The 17,836-nt window shown below is 37.6% G+C and overlaps 2 protein-coding genes across 2 annotated transcripts; one reads left to right on the plus strand and one right to left on the minus strand.

Moving 5' to 3' along the window:
* Window positions 1–2,785: 2,785 nt before the first annotated feature.
* LOC148869412 (Tetratricopeptide repeat (TPR)-like superfamily protein) lies at window positions 2,786–4,431 on the plus strand. Its single transcript, XM_088974092.1, has 3 exons — window positions 2,786–3,570; window positions 3,665–3,837; window positions 4,025–4,431. Exons 1-3 carry the CDS (start codon window positions 2,944–2,946, stop codon window positions 4,185–4,187), a joined length of 963 nt encoding a protein of 320 aa, XP_088830218.1. The 5' UTR covers window positions 2,786–2,943; the 3' UTR covers window positions 4,188–4,431.
* A 3,115-nt stretch (window positions 4,432–7,546) lies between these two features.
* LOC148869413 (protein WVD2-like 5) lies at window positions 7,547–17,586 on the minus strand. Its single transcript, XM_088970309.1, has 9 exons — window positions 17,177–17,586; window positions 15,748–16,017; window positions 15,332–15,655; window positions 15,130–15,188; window positions 14,828–14,905; window positions 14,618–14,717; window positions 14,442–14,513; window positions 14,243–14,353; window positions 7,547–8,054 (listed from the first exon to the last, which is right to left on the minus strand). The coding sequence occupies exons 2-9, from the start codon at window positions 16,009–16,011 to the stop codon at window positions 7,713–7,715; spliced, it is 1,350 nt and encodes a 449-aa protein (XP_088826435.1). The 5' UTR covers window positions 16,012–16,017; window positions 17,177–17,586; the 3' UTR covers window positions 7,547–7,712.
* Between the last annotated feature and the right edge of the window lie 250 nt (window positions 17,587–17,836).

The following is a 17,836-nucleotide window of genomic DNA, read 5'->3' on the forward strand; positions in this document are numbered from 1 at the left end:
CCTTAAAAATTGGTACAAACGTCTATTCCAAATCCTATTCGATATTTTTAAATCTGTTCGGATTTTGGATAGTTTCTGTTTTAATTAACAGGACCGGATTTGGATGTGATCCGTTTACAGATCTACTTCTATCAGTCGCCGATCAACCCTAGCCAGTTGCCACATCCGGTGAGTACACATCTTTTCTCCAATTAATTCGTGCCATTTGTCCCTTGTATAAAAAGACATTGCCTAGAGGAGAAAAGGTTGATGTAATCAGACAAGTGGTGCTAAGTTGAATTGACACGTGTAAGAATCTGGAAATCCAAATTAAATGCTAGACGACAAAAGTGGGCCTGAAAAAACATATCTCGCGTAGTGGCGTAGAAAAGGCAAGACCAAGGGGCCTTTACAGTGCAATGAAACAGCCAGCATAATGGGACCCAATTTGGCTGTCGGGTCGAACACAACCCGCACTGGATCCAATCCGTTGACATTGTAGTTTTGAGAATACAACATAACATTTTCAGATCAACCTCTAGAATTTAGACCTGTTCATGGCCCAGCCCGGCCCTCGTACGGGCTTGAACATGTATTTTGGCCCATGTGCTTGAATTTGAGTCTAAAAGCCTGAGCTTGATTATTTTATGGGCCGGGTTTGGGATTTGTTAAAAAATTTTGACCTGACTTTTATATAATTTAAACCCTAAATTCTTAAATCGCCTAACCCTAATCCTAAATTCTTTTCACTTTTTTTTTCATTCTCATTTCTCAATCTCATACTCTCAGAATTGGCTCTCATTTCTCACTATCAGACTCTCAGAACCGGCGAACCCAGGTGCACCGTTTTCACTTTGTGAACTTAGGCACTGGCGGCCAACGCCAACAGAACTAGGTCTCTCTCTCTCTCTCTCTCTCTCTCTCTCTCTCTCTCTCTCTCTCTCTCCAACAGGCATAGTTTTCATCTTCTATCTTCTCATTCTCAGTTTCTCACTCTCAAAATCGGCGAACCCAGGCGCATCGTTTTCACTTTGCGAACTCAAGGCACTGATAGCTAGTGCCACCAAAACTAGGTCGTCTCTATCTCCGACGGTGAACTCTCTCTCTAGTTGGCACTGTTTTCATATTCTATCTTCTCACTTTCTCAATGTCCATTCTCACTCTCAGACTCCCAGGAATCGGCGAACTCAATTCAGACACCATTCTCTCAATCTACAAACTCAAGCATCGGTGCTTAGACTCCTAGGTCGGGCTTCAGACTTTTTATGAGGGTTTTGCTTGGGCCCAAGTTGTAGGCCCGTTGGTCGAGCTGGGCTCGGGCTTGAGCCTAAAAAATTTATGTTAATAAAGAACAAAAGCCCAGCCCGCCCATGAATAGGTCTACTCTTGATGATAAATATAATATAAATTTTACGGAGAAATACGAACAAGCCCAATGCAAATTCTTGAATTCCACTGCAAAGTTATAAATATTTAAAATGTCAAAACCCCCCCCATTATATATATATATATTTAATATGATTGAATTTGAATATTCAAATAGACAAATACCGTTTAGGGGGTGCAGATCCGATTAAAAAATATGGTTTAATTAATCTGTCGGATTTGGATAATTCCTTAACCGATTTCAAATCAGATCGGATAGAATAATAGTATCCAATTAAAAGTCTGGCTGAATTCGGATTACCCCTATCTTTCCAAAAGATTACAGAAAATAGTTGAAAAAATATTTGTATATTTTTATGTAAATTAAACTGTTATATATTTTTTCATTTTAATAATTTATTAAAATTTTCAGAAATTAAATTGAATCATATCATATTTTGATTCGATTGATGTTGTGCTCAGATATACTATTTGTATTACCAGTTTGGGTTCAAACATACCATGATTTGAATTTGATTCACAAAAATAGAGACAGTTTTGAAATCTAGACTCTGTGTAAAATAGGGGCATAAATGGATCGAATTTGAATTAAATAAGGCAATATCTAAATTTGAATCCAATTATAAAATTTGATATCTCAATTCGATTTGAAATTCATAGACGTTGAAAATTAATATTTGAAATTGAATTCGATTAAATATTCAAATATTCGATTTGATTCGAATTTGACTAATTAATCATTTAGATAATTAAAAAATATATAAAATAAATATTTTATTTATATAAAGTATACAAATTATTTATATAATTGAATAATTATATATAAATTATATAAAATATTTAAATACTTATCTATAAGAATTAAATAATTAATCAAATTTGAATATTTATCAAATCAAATCAAATTATATTGAAATTCAAATATAATTAATTAATCGATATAAACAAAATATCCGAATTTCACCAATATTCAAAGTTTTTTAAATCGAATTTTGGAATACCATTGACACCCATATTTTGAAAAATACAAATACAAATACAAATATGTTGATTGCAAAAACTTTCCAAACTTAGGCCTAGTGCAGAACTGCGAAAAATTCTCGCACTCCTTTCTCTTTCAAAACCGCCACATGTTCAAGCAGATGCAACTATTTTATCTTCACGTGGTCGGAGCTAATACACACCGTCGAAACTGCGCTACCAGACAAATCAGACGGTTCAAAGGATCCAACGTCACGTGATTCACTGCTCAACGTGGAATCACCTCAGAGGACGTCGTCCTCTTGTATAGACGCCATTTCTGAATTATAGGGCACGTGCGTAGCTCCGATATCTCCTCCGTCCACTTCCTTACTCGAATCAACGGTCTAGATTCTGTCCTGTTTATAAATCCTCTCTCACTCTCTCTCTCTCTGCACTCACCCACTCGGTCTCTCTCTATATAAAGCGACTGGCGAGCTCTCTCTGTTAATCGTGGAGATCTTCTTGCCTATTTGCCTACTCAATCTAAGCTCTCTCTCTCACTTCAAAGTTTACTTCTTTTTTTTTCTCGTTTTATTTTGGGAAAGAACAAAAAAGATGCTTCTTCGAAGCGCTTCAACACCGATCTTGAATTCATGGATTCCGCAATCGAAGGAGTCGTCGCCGGAATCTGACCTGTTTTTTCATATACCGAAAACTCGACCGATCACATTGACGGCCTCTTCGGCTTCGGTGTCTCCTGGCGACGATTCCATGAAGAAGATGAGCAGAGCTCTGTCGGAGACTGATCTCCGGGAGCTTGCGGTATTGAAAAAGAAGACATTAGGGAGGAGCCTTACTGGGCTGTCTTCGTTTTCGGTGGAAGAAGAGGAAGAACAAGAGGTGGGAATCAAGTCAAGGGCTTCGTCTTTGGAGCGGTTGCTTTCGAGCTCTGGTTTGGGGGAAGCGGTGGAAGCCATGGACGAGGGGTGTGTTGTTGGGGTGAAGGATAATGGGTTGGCAACTCTTCCTGTGGGCGGTGGAGTTGGGAGTGATGATGGCCGGATATGTGGTGGTGGTGGAGGAGGAGGAGGAGGATCAAATGGTGGAGACGGTGAAGGGGGTTCTGGGTTTTCGGATTCGAATCATGGGAACGATCGCACGGATGTTTACTATCAGAAGATGATCGAGGCGAACCCTGGAAATGCACTTCTTCTGGGGAATTACGCGAGGTTCTTAAAAGAGGTAATGAACCCATCCAATTCTTGTTTTTTCTTTCTAGAGAAAGAAAAGAAAGGAATCAATCCTGACGGACTTTTGTTTGATTGATTGGAAACAGGTTCGGGGTGATCTAGCTAAAGCCGAAGAGTACTGTGGGAGAGCAATCCTGGCAAACCCATCAGACCAAAATGTTCTGTCACTCTATGCAGAACTGATATGGGAAACTCAAAGAGACTCTGGTCGTGCTAAGAGATACTTTGATCAAGCTGTTAAAGCATCCCCTGACGACTGGTAAGAATTTCAGTCTCACCTATTTGAATTTCTCCGGAATAAAAATAAAAATCTTTTGAGATTGGCTCAAGCGGGTTTCTTTTCTTTCCTATGAAACCGGATTTTCGGTTTTCCTCAAAATTGAAAATTTATTCATAGTTATTCAGATTTCTCTTGTTCTTAATCTTAAGCTCACTATGTTATGCAGTTATGTTCTAGCTTCATATGCTCGGTTTCTATGGGACGCCGACGAAGAGGAAGAGGAGGAAGAACAGGAGGAACATGGAGTAATGAACTGTACAGTACCACCGCAACCGCCACCACCAAACTTCATTGGAGGAGCTCCTGCACCTTTGACTTCTGCGTCTTAGATTTACAGAATTCGTTATAGTAATCTTTCTTTTTTTTTTTTTTTTCATCCCTCCTCTACCTTGTACAGAGAAAATCTAGGACCAGAAAGAGGTGGGAGATAGATAGGTTTAGGCGCCAATATCGATCAGAATAGTTTTGTTCATTGTTTGATACAACTGCTACCAGTGGACTATAAATCTAGAATGCATCAGAAGAAACCCGAGTGCAGAGAGAAATATAATAAAATAAATGAATTCAAAACAATCCTTGACACCTTCTCCAAGCCCTAGTGCAGAATACAGAGTGATATTTTCTCCAGGAGGATTGAAGCATGAAGCACAAAACGACGGGAAATAAGGAAGAATGATTTGCTTAAATTAATACAAGGGTTTAACTTAACTTTTTAAGATTGTTGATTAACTAAACAAGCCCAAACGAAAGCATGGTTTGGTTTAAGATCTGTTTTCTTGTTGTCGTATTGTGCTTTATATGCTTGCGGTTCACCAGTCACCACCTACCTCTTTGCATCTTTCTCTGAAGTTTCAGTACAGAACCTTTTCAATTACTTTTGCTCGATTGAAGCCTTTCAGAGAGAGAGAGAGGCTTGTGCAGGTGCAGCTGTGGTGTGCATGCTGTATACCGAAAATCTACCCTATTTGAGTATCAATGAACAGGGTTAATTAGGCTATTAAGAGAGGAACATAAGTAAAGTTCCAAGGTAATTTCACAAATTTTTTTGACTTAACATTCTGCTCTCTCTTATTTTCTATCAAACCAAACGTAGCCTTAGGGAAGGGATCAAGAGTTTATGTAGCAAAGGGTTTGCAATATGGAGATTTGATTATGGAGCCAAATAATAATAATGGAGATTTGACTCATATACCATTACATTGGGTTTTGGAGTCCAGCGATAACCAAAGAGGGATGACAATGACAATTATATATTATATATGAAGTTGTGATTTCTTCTCAAAATCAGAATTAAAAAAAAGAAGTTTAAGAGGCTTTCAACAAAAAGTTCAAGAGTATATCACTATATCCCCTCCACTGAAATAAATGAATGAGAATTAATTAACACAGGTATAAGATATTATCTGCATGAGCCCTGAATTGTTTAAAGAACAAAGAGTCAATTCTTTCAAATGATAATCAGACCCTTTTCATGTATTGACACAAATTTATTCCTTAGCAAAACACGAAGGGTAAATTGAATGTGTTTTTCAAGATAACCCTTCATTTACCCATATCAAAGGAAGGACTACAAATCTACAATAAGATATCAATTAATTGACCAATTTATAGTTATATTAAGCATATATACTCACATACAGCAACCTGATTAACTCTTCCATCTCTGTTATTTTGGATTGATGAAGACATGTAAAGCATTAAAAAAAACATGTTTAAGACATTTATACAAAATTTTGTTTTGCTGCTGCATCTTGAGTGAGTCCATGTGAAGTCCTAAACAAAGTTTGCTTCTATAATCAAGCATCATCAAGCACACCAGATGTGGCTTTTACCTCGAGAACGAGAACCCAGCCTCTCAGTTATCTCAAGTGAGAAAATGTTTCAACTCCCCAATGAGGGTGGTTGGTGGTGGGCGGAAGAGGATACCAAATTTGATGACATCAGGATTCAGGAATATTCGAATACTGAGAAAGTGTCAATATATATTGATTCAGTACCTGCAGCCATGGATTCAAAGATTCCCTCTCTCTTCTGGGGACTTGTACCAATTTTGGGGTGGACTACAGTCTACTTATCCCAGTTTTTTTCAAACCCAAAAGGCAGAAAGTTAAAAAAGAATTGTCCAAATCAAAATAATCGATGATGGTTGATCTAAGTCTACCCTAGAAGCCTTGCCCCGCTAGCAAGGTTGGAAAAACGAGCCAACTCAACTCTCAAGTCTCAAGGGAAAAAAAAAAAACTGAAAAATGTTAGGGTATTTTATGGTTCAGTCCACCTAAAAAATCTGAGCCCACCGTACAAGTGGAATGAATCCTGATAGAGGATTAATATCAAATCCATGGACAGGATGCACTTTATAGGGGTTACTAGTAGTCTAGGAAGAATCCTGACCTGGATGTATCTTCTCTATGTTCTCTTTTGTTTGGCTATTTGCTTGTTCGGCTGCTTGGAAGGATCAATTGGCCAGTTCAGACTAGACAGGTCATGTGTCATAGGCCCACCCAATATCAGCATTCTTGTTTCCTATTCATAGCATAAGGCTACAACTAGAGGTGTAAAATAGGCCATGCCGGGCTCACACAAAGTACGGGCCGTATCACCCTCCCCTAGGATAACTTGGGGGGTTGGCCCAGCACGGTCCATGGCCCAAGATCGTGTGATCCCGTGTTCTATCGTGCTGGGCCAATCCAAAGTCAGACCGGGCCATGCTGAGCCATGGGCAGACCTATTTACACCTCTAATTGCAACTTGGGAATTAGGATTTTCTGCCAACAAAGCACATTCCAACCCTCTACCAACTTGATCTAACACCGCACATCTCACCATGATACAGAAAACTACCATAAAAGTGGGACATGCCATATATAAAATGTACAGTGTGAGATTATGTTGGTAGATGGTTGGAATTTGTTTTGTTGGCAGGTGATACGGACTCACAAACTTGATCTAACAAGACCATGTTATCGGGTTGCAGAAAATATTTGAACCTCTTTTTTGGTTGAAAGACAGAAAATTTGGGCTTAACAGATTTTTCATCAAATATCGCTTATGTGAACCCAAAACAACCCACTTACAAAGTATTTCAATTTTGGACTCACCAACATAACACAAATGGAGATTGGTTAAGCCAGAAATCAACATAACATGACCCCAATTGTGAGCATTTTATCCTAATTTTTGGACGTTGAGGAAAACAAGTTACATGGTTAGAAGTCATGTGATCACAACCAAGGTCTGGTTGGTTCCGTTGCCATTTAATTAATAAACATTTTGTACTTTTTAAATCTTGAAAAATAAAAAATAAAAATAAAACCCACTGAGAAACGTTTTATGACAGTTAAGTACCATTAGACGCAATGGTGAAAAAACACTCTTTCGAGTGTTGGAAAAAACATTAAAAAAAGAATCTTATCCTAAACACAAACCGAGAAAATTATTTATTTAATGAACAATTTAACCAAACATTTTAAGGAGAGAGGCCCATGTGACACTGAACTGGTGCCATTTTTTCAGATAAGAACCGAACACCATCCAAGTTATTATCAATTCCAAGAATTTTACTGAAGGCAACTAATGCTTGTCCAACAGATACAAACCAATCTTTGCCTAGTTGGTAGTGGATTCATTTTAATTAACTTGCTTCGTGCTTAACCAAAACCATTAGAACTCTGCGGGTTATTTCTCACTATAATCCAAAATCAAGCCATTCTGATTGTGTTTCCTTTCCTCCATTAAACTCCAGAATTGCGATCAGCAATTTTCTGTAACTATTGAATCACAACCATCATACCAAAAAGCTGTTCCCCCACCCCCACCTAAAAAATGAAACTCTCCTTTATGCAATGGAATATAATTCAGTAACAGTTGTGACAGAGTTTGATCTCAATATGGCATGGAACAGCAGCTGGAGCAGACACCTTTTCTAGGTTATGATCCTCTGATTCTTCTGTAGGAGCTGTGTCACCATCTGTTGCACTGGCTAAAGTGGACTTTTGAGAGGGCATTTTAGGAAGAGACTTTCTGAGGGGCTTCTTGGTTTCTACTGATGTTCCCTTGGCAAGGCCATCTTGGGAGCTTTTCTCATCAAGACTAAGCCTGCCTGATCGAGAGCTGCTGCTATCATTTCCTTCGGAGTTCTCCACAGTCAAGTTCTTTCTCCGACCAAGCTTTGGAGATTTTGCTCTTGTTGGCGGTATCTGTATCATCAGAAAATTTAGATATCCAAGTACTGGAAAGCCTAATTGGAGTTTTAAATGGTGCTTGTGGTTTGAATTTCTATCTACAATTCCTAGTTATATTTGAGATCCAGATTTGTGCTCGTTGGTCAAGAAATGAGTAACTTGTTTTTCCATGAATGTAGTTAATATCAACTTCTCAAAGATTGGAACACAATGACCTCAACACAGTGGAATTAAATTTCATTTATTGAAGGTTAGTTAGTGATGCAGACTCAAAAGCAGGGTAATAACAATGTTTTAAAAAACGACTCGGAACCGGAACCATTCTGGCCACCGGTTTCTGGATCGATGGTTCAACCATCCAGTCTGAACAGATGGCCCACTCTGACAAAAAATTTTAAAAATTAAAATAAAAAATGGCCAAAACCATTGAACGGGTTGACGGTTCGACCAACCGGGTCAATGGGTTGTTGACTGATTCAATGGTTTTTGGCCAGGGACTGGATTTGGAGTAAAATGGAACCAGTTGCTTGGTCAGTTCCCGCACCAAACGGTCCGGCTGTCCGGGTCAACAGAAGTTCGAAAACCATGGGAAATAATCCTTGGAGAAAAACAAACCAAAATCCTTCATATTCTTGAACCAATGGCAATTTCATAATTTTTGGTCATTCATATTTTGATATTTTAAGTCAACTTTCTAGAAATTTATTATCCTTAGACAAAAATTAAAAATTACTATTTATGGAAACTTTTTGGACATGCCATTTATGGTAATTCCTATAATCACTGTTTAGGGTAAAATCGTAATTTGCTATTTTTAGTAATTCCCTGTGCCTTTAAAATAAGTTAGTTGTACTAGGTTCACAAAGTGTAAATAGAGTTATTTTAGAGACTCGATTCCTTATTTGAATGTTTCTATTAGTTACCTATTTGGTTGACTTAGCGTGGTCAGAATTTGTTTAATTATGTCAATCTCTTGGTTGACATTGGAGTATGAAAAGGTCATCATTTCTAGCCCAGCTCGGCCTGGAAATTTGTGTCAGGCCTAGGCCCAATACCATAATGTTTTCCTTTTCTTGGGAAGGAAATTTATTGGTTAGTAGTTGGTAATAATGGTTGGGTTTGACTTCAGACTGGTGTTCAACTCAACCAAAATTTACCAACTGAGCCAGCTGGGTACCCTTGCACAAGTCAAAAAGGGTCAAATAATGGACAAAATAATAATGTCAGAGGGAATGAAGGATGGAATTTCCAATCTGAGTTTATTTATTAACAGTGAAACCTCACTGATCCTTTTCCATTTATGTCCTATCATATGCATATTATAGGCAAACAAAAAAGTCCCATTATTAGTTAAATTTCACAGTAGCAAAGTCTAAGCTTTTTTTATCAGTTCAAAGTCTAACCTTCGTCTTGATGCCAACACGTGTGCATATAGATTTACATCCATACATAAAGAAAATGTACCAGATAAGCTAACTTGTATGAATTTATTTTCATGTTAGTTACATAAAGATGCTTTACTTGATCACTTACAAACTTCCACTATTGTAGGATGCAAGTAGAGAAGGTCAGTTCACTGTTATGGGCATCTCAAGCCCAACATAATGCCTTATCACCTAATCTTAACTTGAACAGAAACAATGACAACCAAGAGCTTTTCAATACTTAATCCCTAACCAAATTCAAACTGGGTACAATTAAGCAATATATAAATTTCATCTGTGCCATATATGAATTCTGTAAGTAGCAAAAGGAATTCTAACACCTACTAAAAGGCATGATTAATATATGATTCCCATTCATTTTATGGCAGTAGGTACCATGAAGAACTACTCATCAAGGCATTTGGGATGACTTTCCTATCAAAGATTATCAACTTTCTAGGCTGACAGGGTTGTAAAGATCAGGTCACACCATAGGGAAATGGCTATGAAGATTACTAGTGGATAAGGATAGATTGTAGGCTAAGGTGATCTTGAGCATTCATGGGATGGCGGATGAGGGTTGGGATATGGGAGTGAGCTACTAGTGCTTCTTCTTAGAAATCTACACATGCCGCCCAACCTTCATTCCTACCTTTTATAAAATATAATCTTTGCTCTAGGAACTTGGTAAAGTTTTGGGAACATGTTTAGATGGGGAATTTGCCTTTAAAAGAACAATTCCCTTCTCTTTTCTCCATCTCCAGCTTTAAAGATGAGCTTGTGTCTAATTTTTTAATCCTTTCTGGTGTGGGTTCTGAGGTAGATTGGAACTTGAGCTTTAGGAGGGGTATTAAAGATTCGGAATTGGACTATATCTTGGCACTGCTTCAAACCCTACAAGGGGTTTGCTTAGATTTCTCAAAATTGGACTCTCGGATTTGGACCATTTCCACTTCTGGTACTTTTACCTATGCCTCTTTCTCCAAAGCCTTATCACTTCCTTCTAATAAATAGTCTTGGACAGCCCTTTCCAGTTAAGGAAGTTCAGGGTAAACCGGTTCCTCCAAGGATTGAGACCTTTGGTTGGGAAGTTTTCTTGAACAGGATAAACACTTGTGACCTACAACAAAGAAAGAAGCCTTTTTGGTGCTTACCCCCTAATTGGTGTATTCTTCATAAAGCTAATGGTGAATCTTGCTTTCACCTATTAATCACCTGCCCCTTTGTTTTGTCTATTTGGGATTGGTTTCTCTCTTTGTTTGGTTGCAGGTGGACTCCTACGCTAAATGTTCAAAGCATGTTTAACTTTTCTACTGTTAGTGGGACTAAGAAGAGAGGAAGAGCATTGTGGAGATGCACAAGAGCCGCAATTTATTGAACAGTCTAGGAGGAGAGGAACCAAAGAATTTTTGCTGAAAAAGAAAGTAGAGGAGCAGTTATTGAAGCAATCATGGTTAGAATGGTGCAGTGGGTGAAATCCCTATACTTTTTGCTGATATTTCTACAACGGCTTTGTTAAATAATTGTCAGCATAGGGGGAATCCTAAGAGACGAAAATGGACTCACCTGCTGGGTATACAGTGGACCGATTGGGATAGCTGACTCCACAAAGGCAGAAGTGTTAGCAGCTCTTACAGGGATTCGCCTAGTCAGCAAACTGGGTATTCAGAACTTCTCCATCGAAGGTGACTCAGCAAATACGGTAAAATGGTTAGGACAACAGGAGGCTAGACCATGGAGACTTAGTCACTTCTTAACAGAGGCAAGGGACCTATTCGCTCCAACGAATGTTTCTCTGTACTGGATTCCAAGGGACTAAATGCTATTGCGGATGGATTAGCAAAATTAGGTGTCATTCTGGAGACCTTGTATTGTGATAAAAATCCACCTGTGTAATTCTCAGGAGTCTGGCCCCTGTTTTGCAGTTGTACACCCTCTTGAGTACCCATCTTTCCTTAATGAAATCAGTTAACTTCTTTCAAAAAATAATAATAATAATAATTGGAGGGAAGTGGCAGCTTCAGCTCCTAGAAAAGATATTTCCCTTCTATTGTGGCCTTCTCCAGCTTTTGGTTTCACCAAGTTGAACTTTGATGGTAGTAATGAAGGTAACCCCAGCTGTTCAGGTGTTGGAGGAGTCTTCAGGAATGAGGAAGGCGAAGTTATTGCCTTGTATTCAGGCCCAATTGGTGTGGGGGATTCACTTCGAGCAGAGAGATTTCAGCTGTTTTGGAGGGTGCAAAAAGGGCCAAGAAATAAACATAAGCAGGTTGATCATTGAAGGATTTCAAAATTGACAATAGGCTAGCTAGAGAACAAGGAAGATGGCTTGTGAAGCTTCATTAATGAAAAAAGGAAATTTATGTGGCTTACCCAGGGAATGGAAGTGAGAATGTGATGGGTTAAAAGATGTGCTAATTTCTTTACAGACACACTTGCCAAGCAAGGGGTGGGAAGGAGTCAAATGTTTTGGGCTATATTGTAATGTTGTTGTTTCTTGTGGGGAGAGTTAAGAGAGTTGTACTTATTTCACTTGACCTATTTCTAATAAAATGGCTCTGTTATTGATAATAATAATAATAAAAAAAAAAAAAGATCAGACCAGACCATTGTTAACTGTTAAGCCACAGAAGTCCGATAAACATGCTTTTTGGATGAGCAATGAAAAAGGTAAAATTCATGGAAGGCTGGGTGTATAACCAACTTTTTAAGCCTTTAAAGCCACTTAAGGAAGGCTGCTTAAATTAAGACCTCTCAAACAGGCCCTCAATGTGCATTTGCTAGACTGTTTAGCAATACACTTGGATGAAGTCATCTTTTACCAAAACACTTGGACCTAGTATCTTTATAAATTTTACATTGAAATACAACCTGTAAAGCATAGTTGACCGCTTCAGTTTTCCTATATGTGTGACAGTGTGAGACTTAAGTATATAATGGAATTGAAAATGAGAAATTTTCCATTTGAAAATTTGTCTTTCTCTTCTCTAGTAAAATATCCATATCAAAGAAAATTTTGACTTCTCCCACTTGATCTATAAAGATCCACCTTTGTACAGCTTTCCTTTTGAGAATAGGCCAATAGGGAACCATGATTGAGACTTTGATTAAACATCTTTGTACATGTGCAATAAACTGATTTTGTAAATGGTAAGGAATAGTCAAGTTAGGATTTACCCAATCCCCAATACTTGATAGGTTATGATAGAGTTCTATAAAAGAATAGCTCCCTGCTCTCACTCTTATATTTTGCAAGCTGCTATCCATCAAGCTTTCTTTAAGGAATGGAGTAAGGAGAATACTATTTGACACTCATTTGCACAAGACAAGGCTATAAATGCATCCATGAGTCCTTAAAAATAAAAAATATAAAAAACCTCCACAACCTGTTGACCTGAGCTAAGAATCTACAATCAAATAATCATTATGATGTTTTGCAAAAGACAATTAAAATCTCATGTCATTGTAATGAAGCTATTGACAACAATTTCACTCTACCAAGAAAACAGACCATGAAATGAAGTTATTAGCTACATAGTACTATAGTCTTCATGTGATACTTTACCACCTTAAGGTGATTTGACTATTTTGCATATGAGCATAAAGTCCTTAGTTCTTCAACACCTAAAGACACTTTTAACTTCTTTCAACTGATCATACAAGAAGCATTTCCAATTTACCAAGTAACCCAATAGTAAATACTATGCTTGCATGGATATAAACCTGGGCATACACTAAAGATTTTACTACCGATACATTTTTTTAATCATTAACAGATCAGGGAGTGTGGGGACTGAAGATAAGTACAGTTTCCATTCAATATTCATTTCTTAAATAAAGAGCCTTACACTTCAAGCAACACTAAATAGAGAAGGATTCAAACTTGTTGTATAACTGAAGGCTGGGGTCAACTACATGAATCATGTTGTCATTCTGTTCTGTTTAATGCCATATCCTGTTATTAAAATCCTATGGTTCACAATTTCAATCCTACAGTTCAGATCCAACCGTAACTTATATGATTGAAATCCTACATTTGACACCAACTCTTAATAAGAATTTAATAAATTGTGTTTGCATCTTAATATTCACATTTTGAATCTTAAAACTCTAGGACTGTAATATATGCACATCTTAAGCATAAGTTGCAACTTTTTGCATGAAAATTCATCCCAGTAAAAGCCTGCTTTTCACATGCTGACAACATGATACTACAAAAAGATGTAGCTAACATTAGGGAAACACTAATTATAAAAAATAAATAATAAAGACATGTATAAAAATAAAGTGTAAATTAATACAAGCATAAACTAGAAAAGCCTAAAGGAAATTGGAATACCAGAATGACGATTGCGGTTGAAGGGTTTACAATAAAAATATATTATTTTTTCTTTTTCTTCAATTGGTTTACAAAAATCATTGATTGATTAAATTGCAAAACTTGTTTTGCTTGGTTAAATATGAAGAACCTTGAACCAACAAAACAATCAAAAGAAGAAGCTTGTAAACAATGAGATGGCAATATAAATTTATGGTGCCCAGACATTAATATATTTTGTTATCCCTAGGCAACAGAACATCATTCAAATATTTTTCTAACTTTAGCATTTAAAGATTTCTATATATTCTAAAGGTTTTATTTATAAATTCTTTGAGATTTTTAAGGGAACTTGGAACTAGTTATAAATCCCATGGTTTTACATCTAAAACTTAGAATTTGCAATTTTCCAATCTGGTGCCACATTGACATCACTGTTCATAATAAGAAAAAAAGGTTACCTTCTTTAATTCAACTTTGGGCGGCGCAGGTTCCTGGTAGAAACTTGGCATGGGTGTTGCTTTAAAGGTCAAGCTCTTCCTAAGCAACTTAATCTCTGCTTCTTGAGTTTCCTATAGAAAGATTGGCCACAACATCATTAGAAAGAACAGATTTTGTTATAACGTAAATAACAAGATTTAACCCATAAGCTAATGTCACCTTGGATTTGGCCTGCAATGTGTTCTTCTCCACTTCTTTTGCATGGATCTTTTCTTCAAGCTTTGAGTAGAACTGCACGGTAAAATGACAGAAATAATCTTTGTTAACCAAGTGCTTATGCTGCTGGAAAAGAGCATATTGTTGATCATAGTTAAGAGACCAAAAATCCAACTTACCTCTTTTCTTTTCTCAGCCCGTTCGTCACACCTAAAACTAAAGCTATAGGAAGGAAGAGTGCCCACTCTTCTCGGTTTTGGACCTCCTGTTGTAGGACTTCTACAATGTGCTTAAGGAAAAACAAGCGACAAGCCACTTAATAAAGAAAACAAGCATTAGGGAACCCTTGGAGCTCAAAAAAGAGGAGGAGAATATATTGGAAAGGATACAGAGAACCAGAATGTGTATTCTCTTCAATTTTACTTGGTGCTCCTTGCTTGAGTGGCTTCAAATGCTTTCCCTGCTCCCTGCAACAAGAGAATACATTTTACGATTTTCTAGGCATCTAAAAGAGGACTTCTGGAGCGCAGTTGCACTTCAATTTGAAAGGATCCAGGGTCATCTGACATCCTATCTCCCATGAGACTAACATTGAAGCAAGTTAGATATGAAAAGAAAAACAAGGTGTGCTCCTCCAGGCAGCAATTAGAGGAAGACAAAGGAATAAATAAGGTCAGCAAGTAATACTTACTTCAGATTTTCAGACTGTGACACATTTTTTATGGACCCTGAGCCAGATTTTCCATGTTGCTGTTGAAAGCAAAAGAAAAGTGATGACCATGATCACTAATAGAGATGACGGCATTTCATCAACCAGAATAAGAAAATTCAAGTTTTAAGTCAGTATGTGGTTAGTATATAGGAATTATGAATGAAATTTGATATGAATTTACCTGTGATTTCCAAGTAGTACTTGGCACAGAAATCAATTTTGTTGGCCTACTTAAGTCAACACTTGCATTGCCTTCAATAGCTTGTTTGTCATTATTTGACCTCAGGCTGGTTGTTTGGGCAACATGCTGCTTTGGGCACATATCCAAGGTCAGCGAACCATTTGAAACAGAAGTTGTTACCTCAACATGTTTTCCATATTTGTTCTTTTGGACTGAGGTTGCAACACCAACTTTGGTACTAGAAGGCTTCTCATTCTTGCTTTTTGTTTGGCCTTTCTTTGGTTTCTGATGATCTGTCTGCTCTTTGTCCTTTCCACTCAATTCCTACAAAGCAACAGAGGCAAGGATGTGGGTCTCAAAAGAAACAAACAAAGAAAGCACATTCAACCAATCCAATATATTCTGACATAACTAACCTTACTCAAATCATTGCTTTCCTTGTGAATTACCGATCTGTCCTGAACTTCCTCTATGGGTGAATTTAGAGCCAAGACATCTTCCAATTCAGCTGCAATTTCTGAACTTCCGTCTGGCTGTACAGATTTTGTACTATAATCAAGAGTCCCATTCACTTCCTCTAACATTAAACTTTCCTTGCCTCGAGAAGAAAGTTCATCAAGAACACCATTTTCATGGTTCATCTCGTTCACACCACCAGTTATAATATTATCAGCATCCATTGCTCACTGAAAAATGCAAGAACACAATTACACAAAAGTGAATCTTATCAATTAATTCTGTTACTGTATTCCTCCCAACCAAACTTCAAGAGAATTGATGCCCAGACATATATAACCTGCTAACCTATCATAAGGAAAGGGCATAAGTCTCTCACTTAGCTATTTTACAGCTTAGGACTTAGAAGATCAAAAGGGAAAAACAACAAACTAGTTTACCCAATTCAACCTGCATGCCCTCTCTGTCCTACAAGTTACAGAATAGTTAGGTGTTTTGAAAATAGAATATTTTACTTAAGTAACCAAAACATCCTCATGCGGGAGAGCAACCAAGTTGTATACAAGCAGAAAATAAGTGAAACACGTTGAAATTAACCAAAGATTGTTTTATTTCAGTCATATTTCCTAAGGCAACAACATTATAGATTTGCGTTCTGGGATGCTACCCGCAAGGCAACTATCCCCCCACCCCCCCCCCCCCCCCTTCACATGAAACTTCTCTGGAAGCCAATAAAGAAGCAGGAGATCATGATACTAAACTTTTGAAATATTATTGGGCCCAAGTGAACAGCATCAGCACGAAACACCTCAAAACCAAGAGTTCAAGATAAATTTTCTTATTTGCGTATGCATCACCCAAGATTTTCTTAGATCAATCCAGATTATAAGTTAAAACAGAGAAGTTCCTTTCTTTTAAAAATTATCAAGAAAAATGCTACTTCAGTTGGAGATTTGATGAATGATGCATAAAGGAGATTTCATATGACTAAATGAACTATTCAAACCGCTGCTAGTTCATTTAGGCATTACCAAGCAAAAGAAGTTCTTTAGGGCATGAAGCATGTCTCAGGAATTGCGATCTTCCACGTTAAAGATCAAAATCCGATCACCGAAATGTGTGACTGAAAGTGATAGAGACAGAGAGAGAAGAAACACAAATCTACTGAACTGAACTAGATCCCCAACTCATAAAAAAGGTTCCTTTTTTTGAAACTTCGAAGACTAGAAGAATCATCAAACAGAAGATCTCGAAATCATATAAAGGAGATAAAAAATCCCGACGAAGATCGACAAGAAAGCATCGATCTCCGAGTGGTCATTTGTTCCGGGGAAGAGAATGCAGTAGATTGGAACAAAATACAACGATTTTTAGCTCCCGCTTTCTCACCTGAGTATGCCACTCGACCGTCAAAACGCCATTAGGGCTCGCTTACAGATCTCGAACTCGAACAGAAGAGGTAGCGAAGGGATGGAAGGATCTGAGAGATTCAGTACTCTGCTGAAGTGAGATCGAGTAAGAACAACGAAACTATGCTTTAAGTCCGATCAGCAGAGCCACGACGATATCGATTCGAACCTAAAAGTGGATTAGTTTTTTAAAAATATGCTTTTTTTTTATTCTTTCTTCCCTTCACAGCTCCACTTTTCTTTCTTTTGAACCATGGAGCTCTCCGAGGCTCAAACCTCCTTTCCTTTTGTGCCAGCGCCTTTGATTTCAACCCAGACAACACAAGAGAGGGACAGAGAGAGAGAGAGAGAGAAATAACAGCGCATTTGAAGGGGTTGAATGGTTGAACTAAATAGTTAGACTTAGGGGTGTCAATTAGACCCGATTTGGTTTAATCGAATACAGCCCAATGTGAGTCCATTATAAATATAATGGGCCAGTTCCAATCGAATCCAATTAATATTATGGATCATTTTGGGCCGCTCTAATTCAACCTTTGTATCATCTAATCTATTCAAATTCATTTTGATTTAGATTGATTTAATCCAAATCCAGTTTATTCACACCTGATGAAGGAAGATTTGGTCCAACCTCGTCATT

The sequence above is a fragment of the Nelumbo lutea genome, chromosome 2, assembly GCF_056320005.1.
Source record: "Nelumbo lutea isolate HS-2025 chromosome 2, American lotus-T2T, whole genome shotgun sequence".
NCBI classification, from domain to species: domain Eukaryota; kingdom Viridiplantae; phylum Streptophyta; class Magnoliopsida; order Proteales; family Nelumbonaceae; genus Nelumbo; species Nelumbo lutea.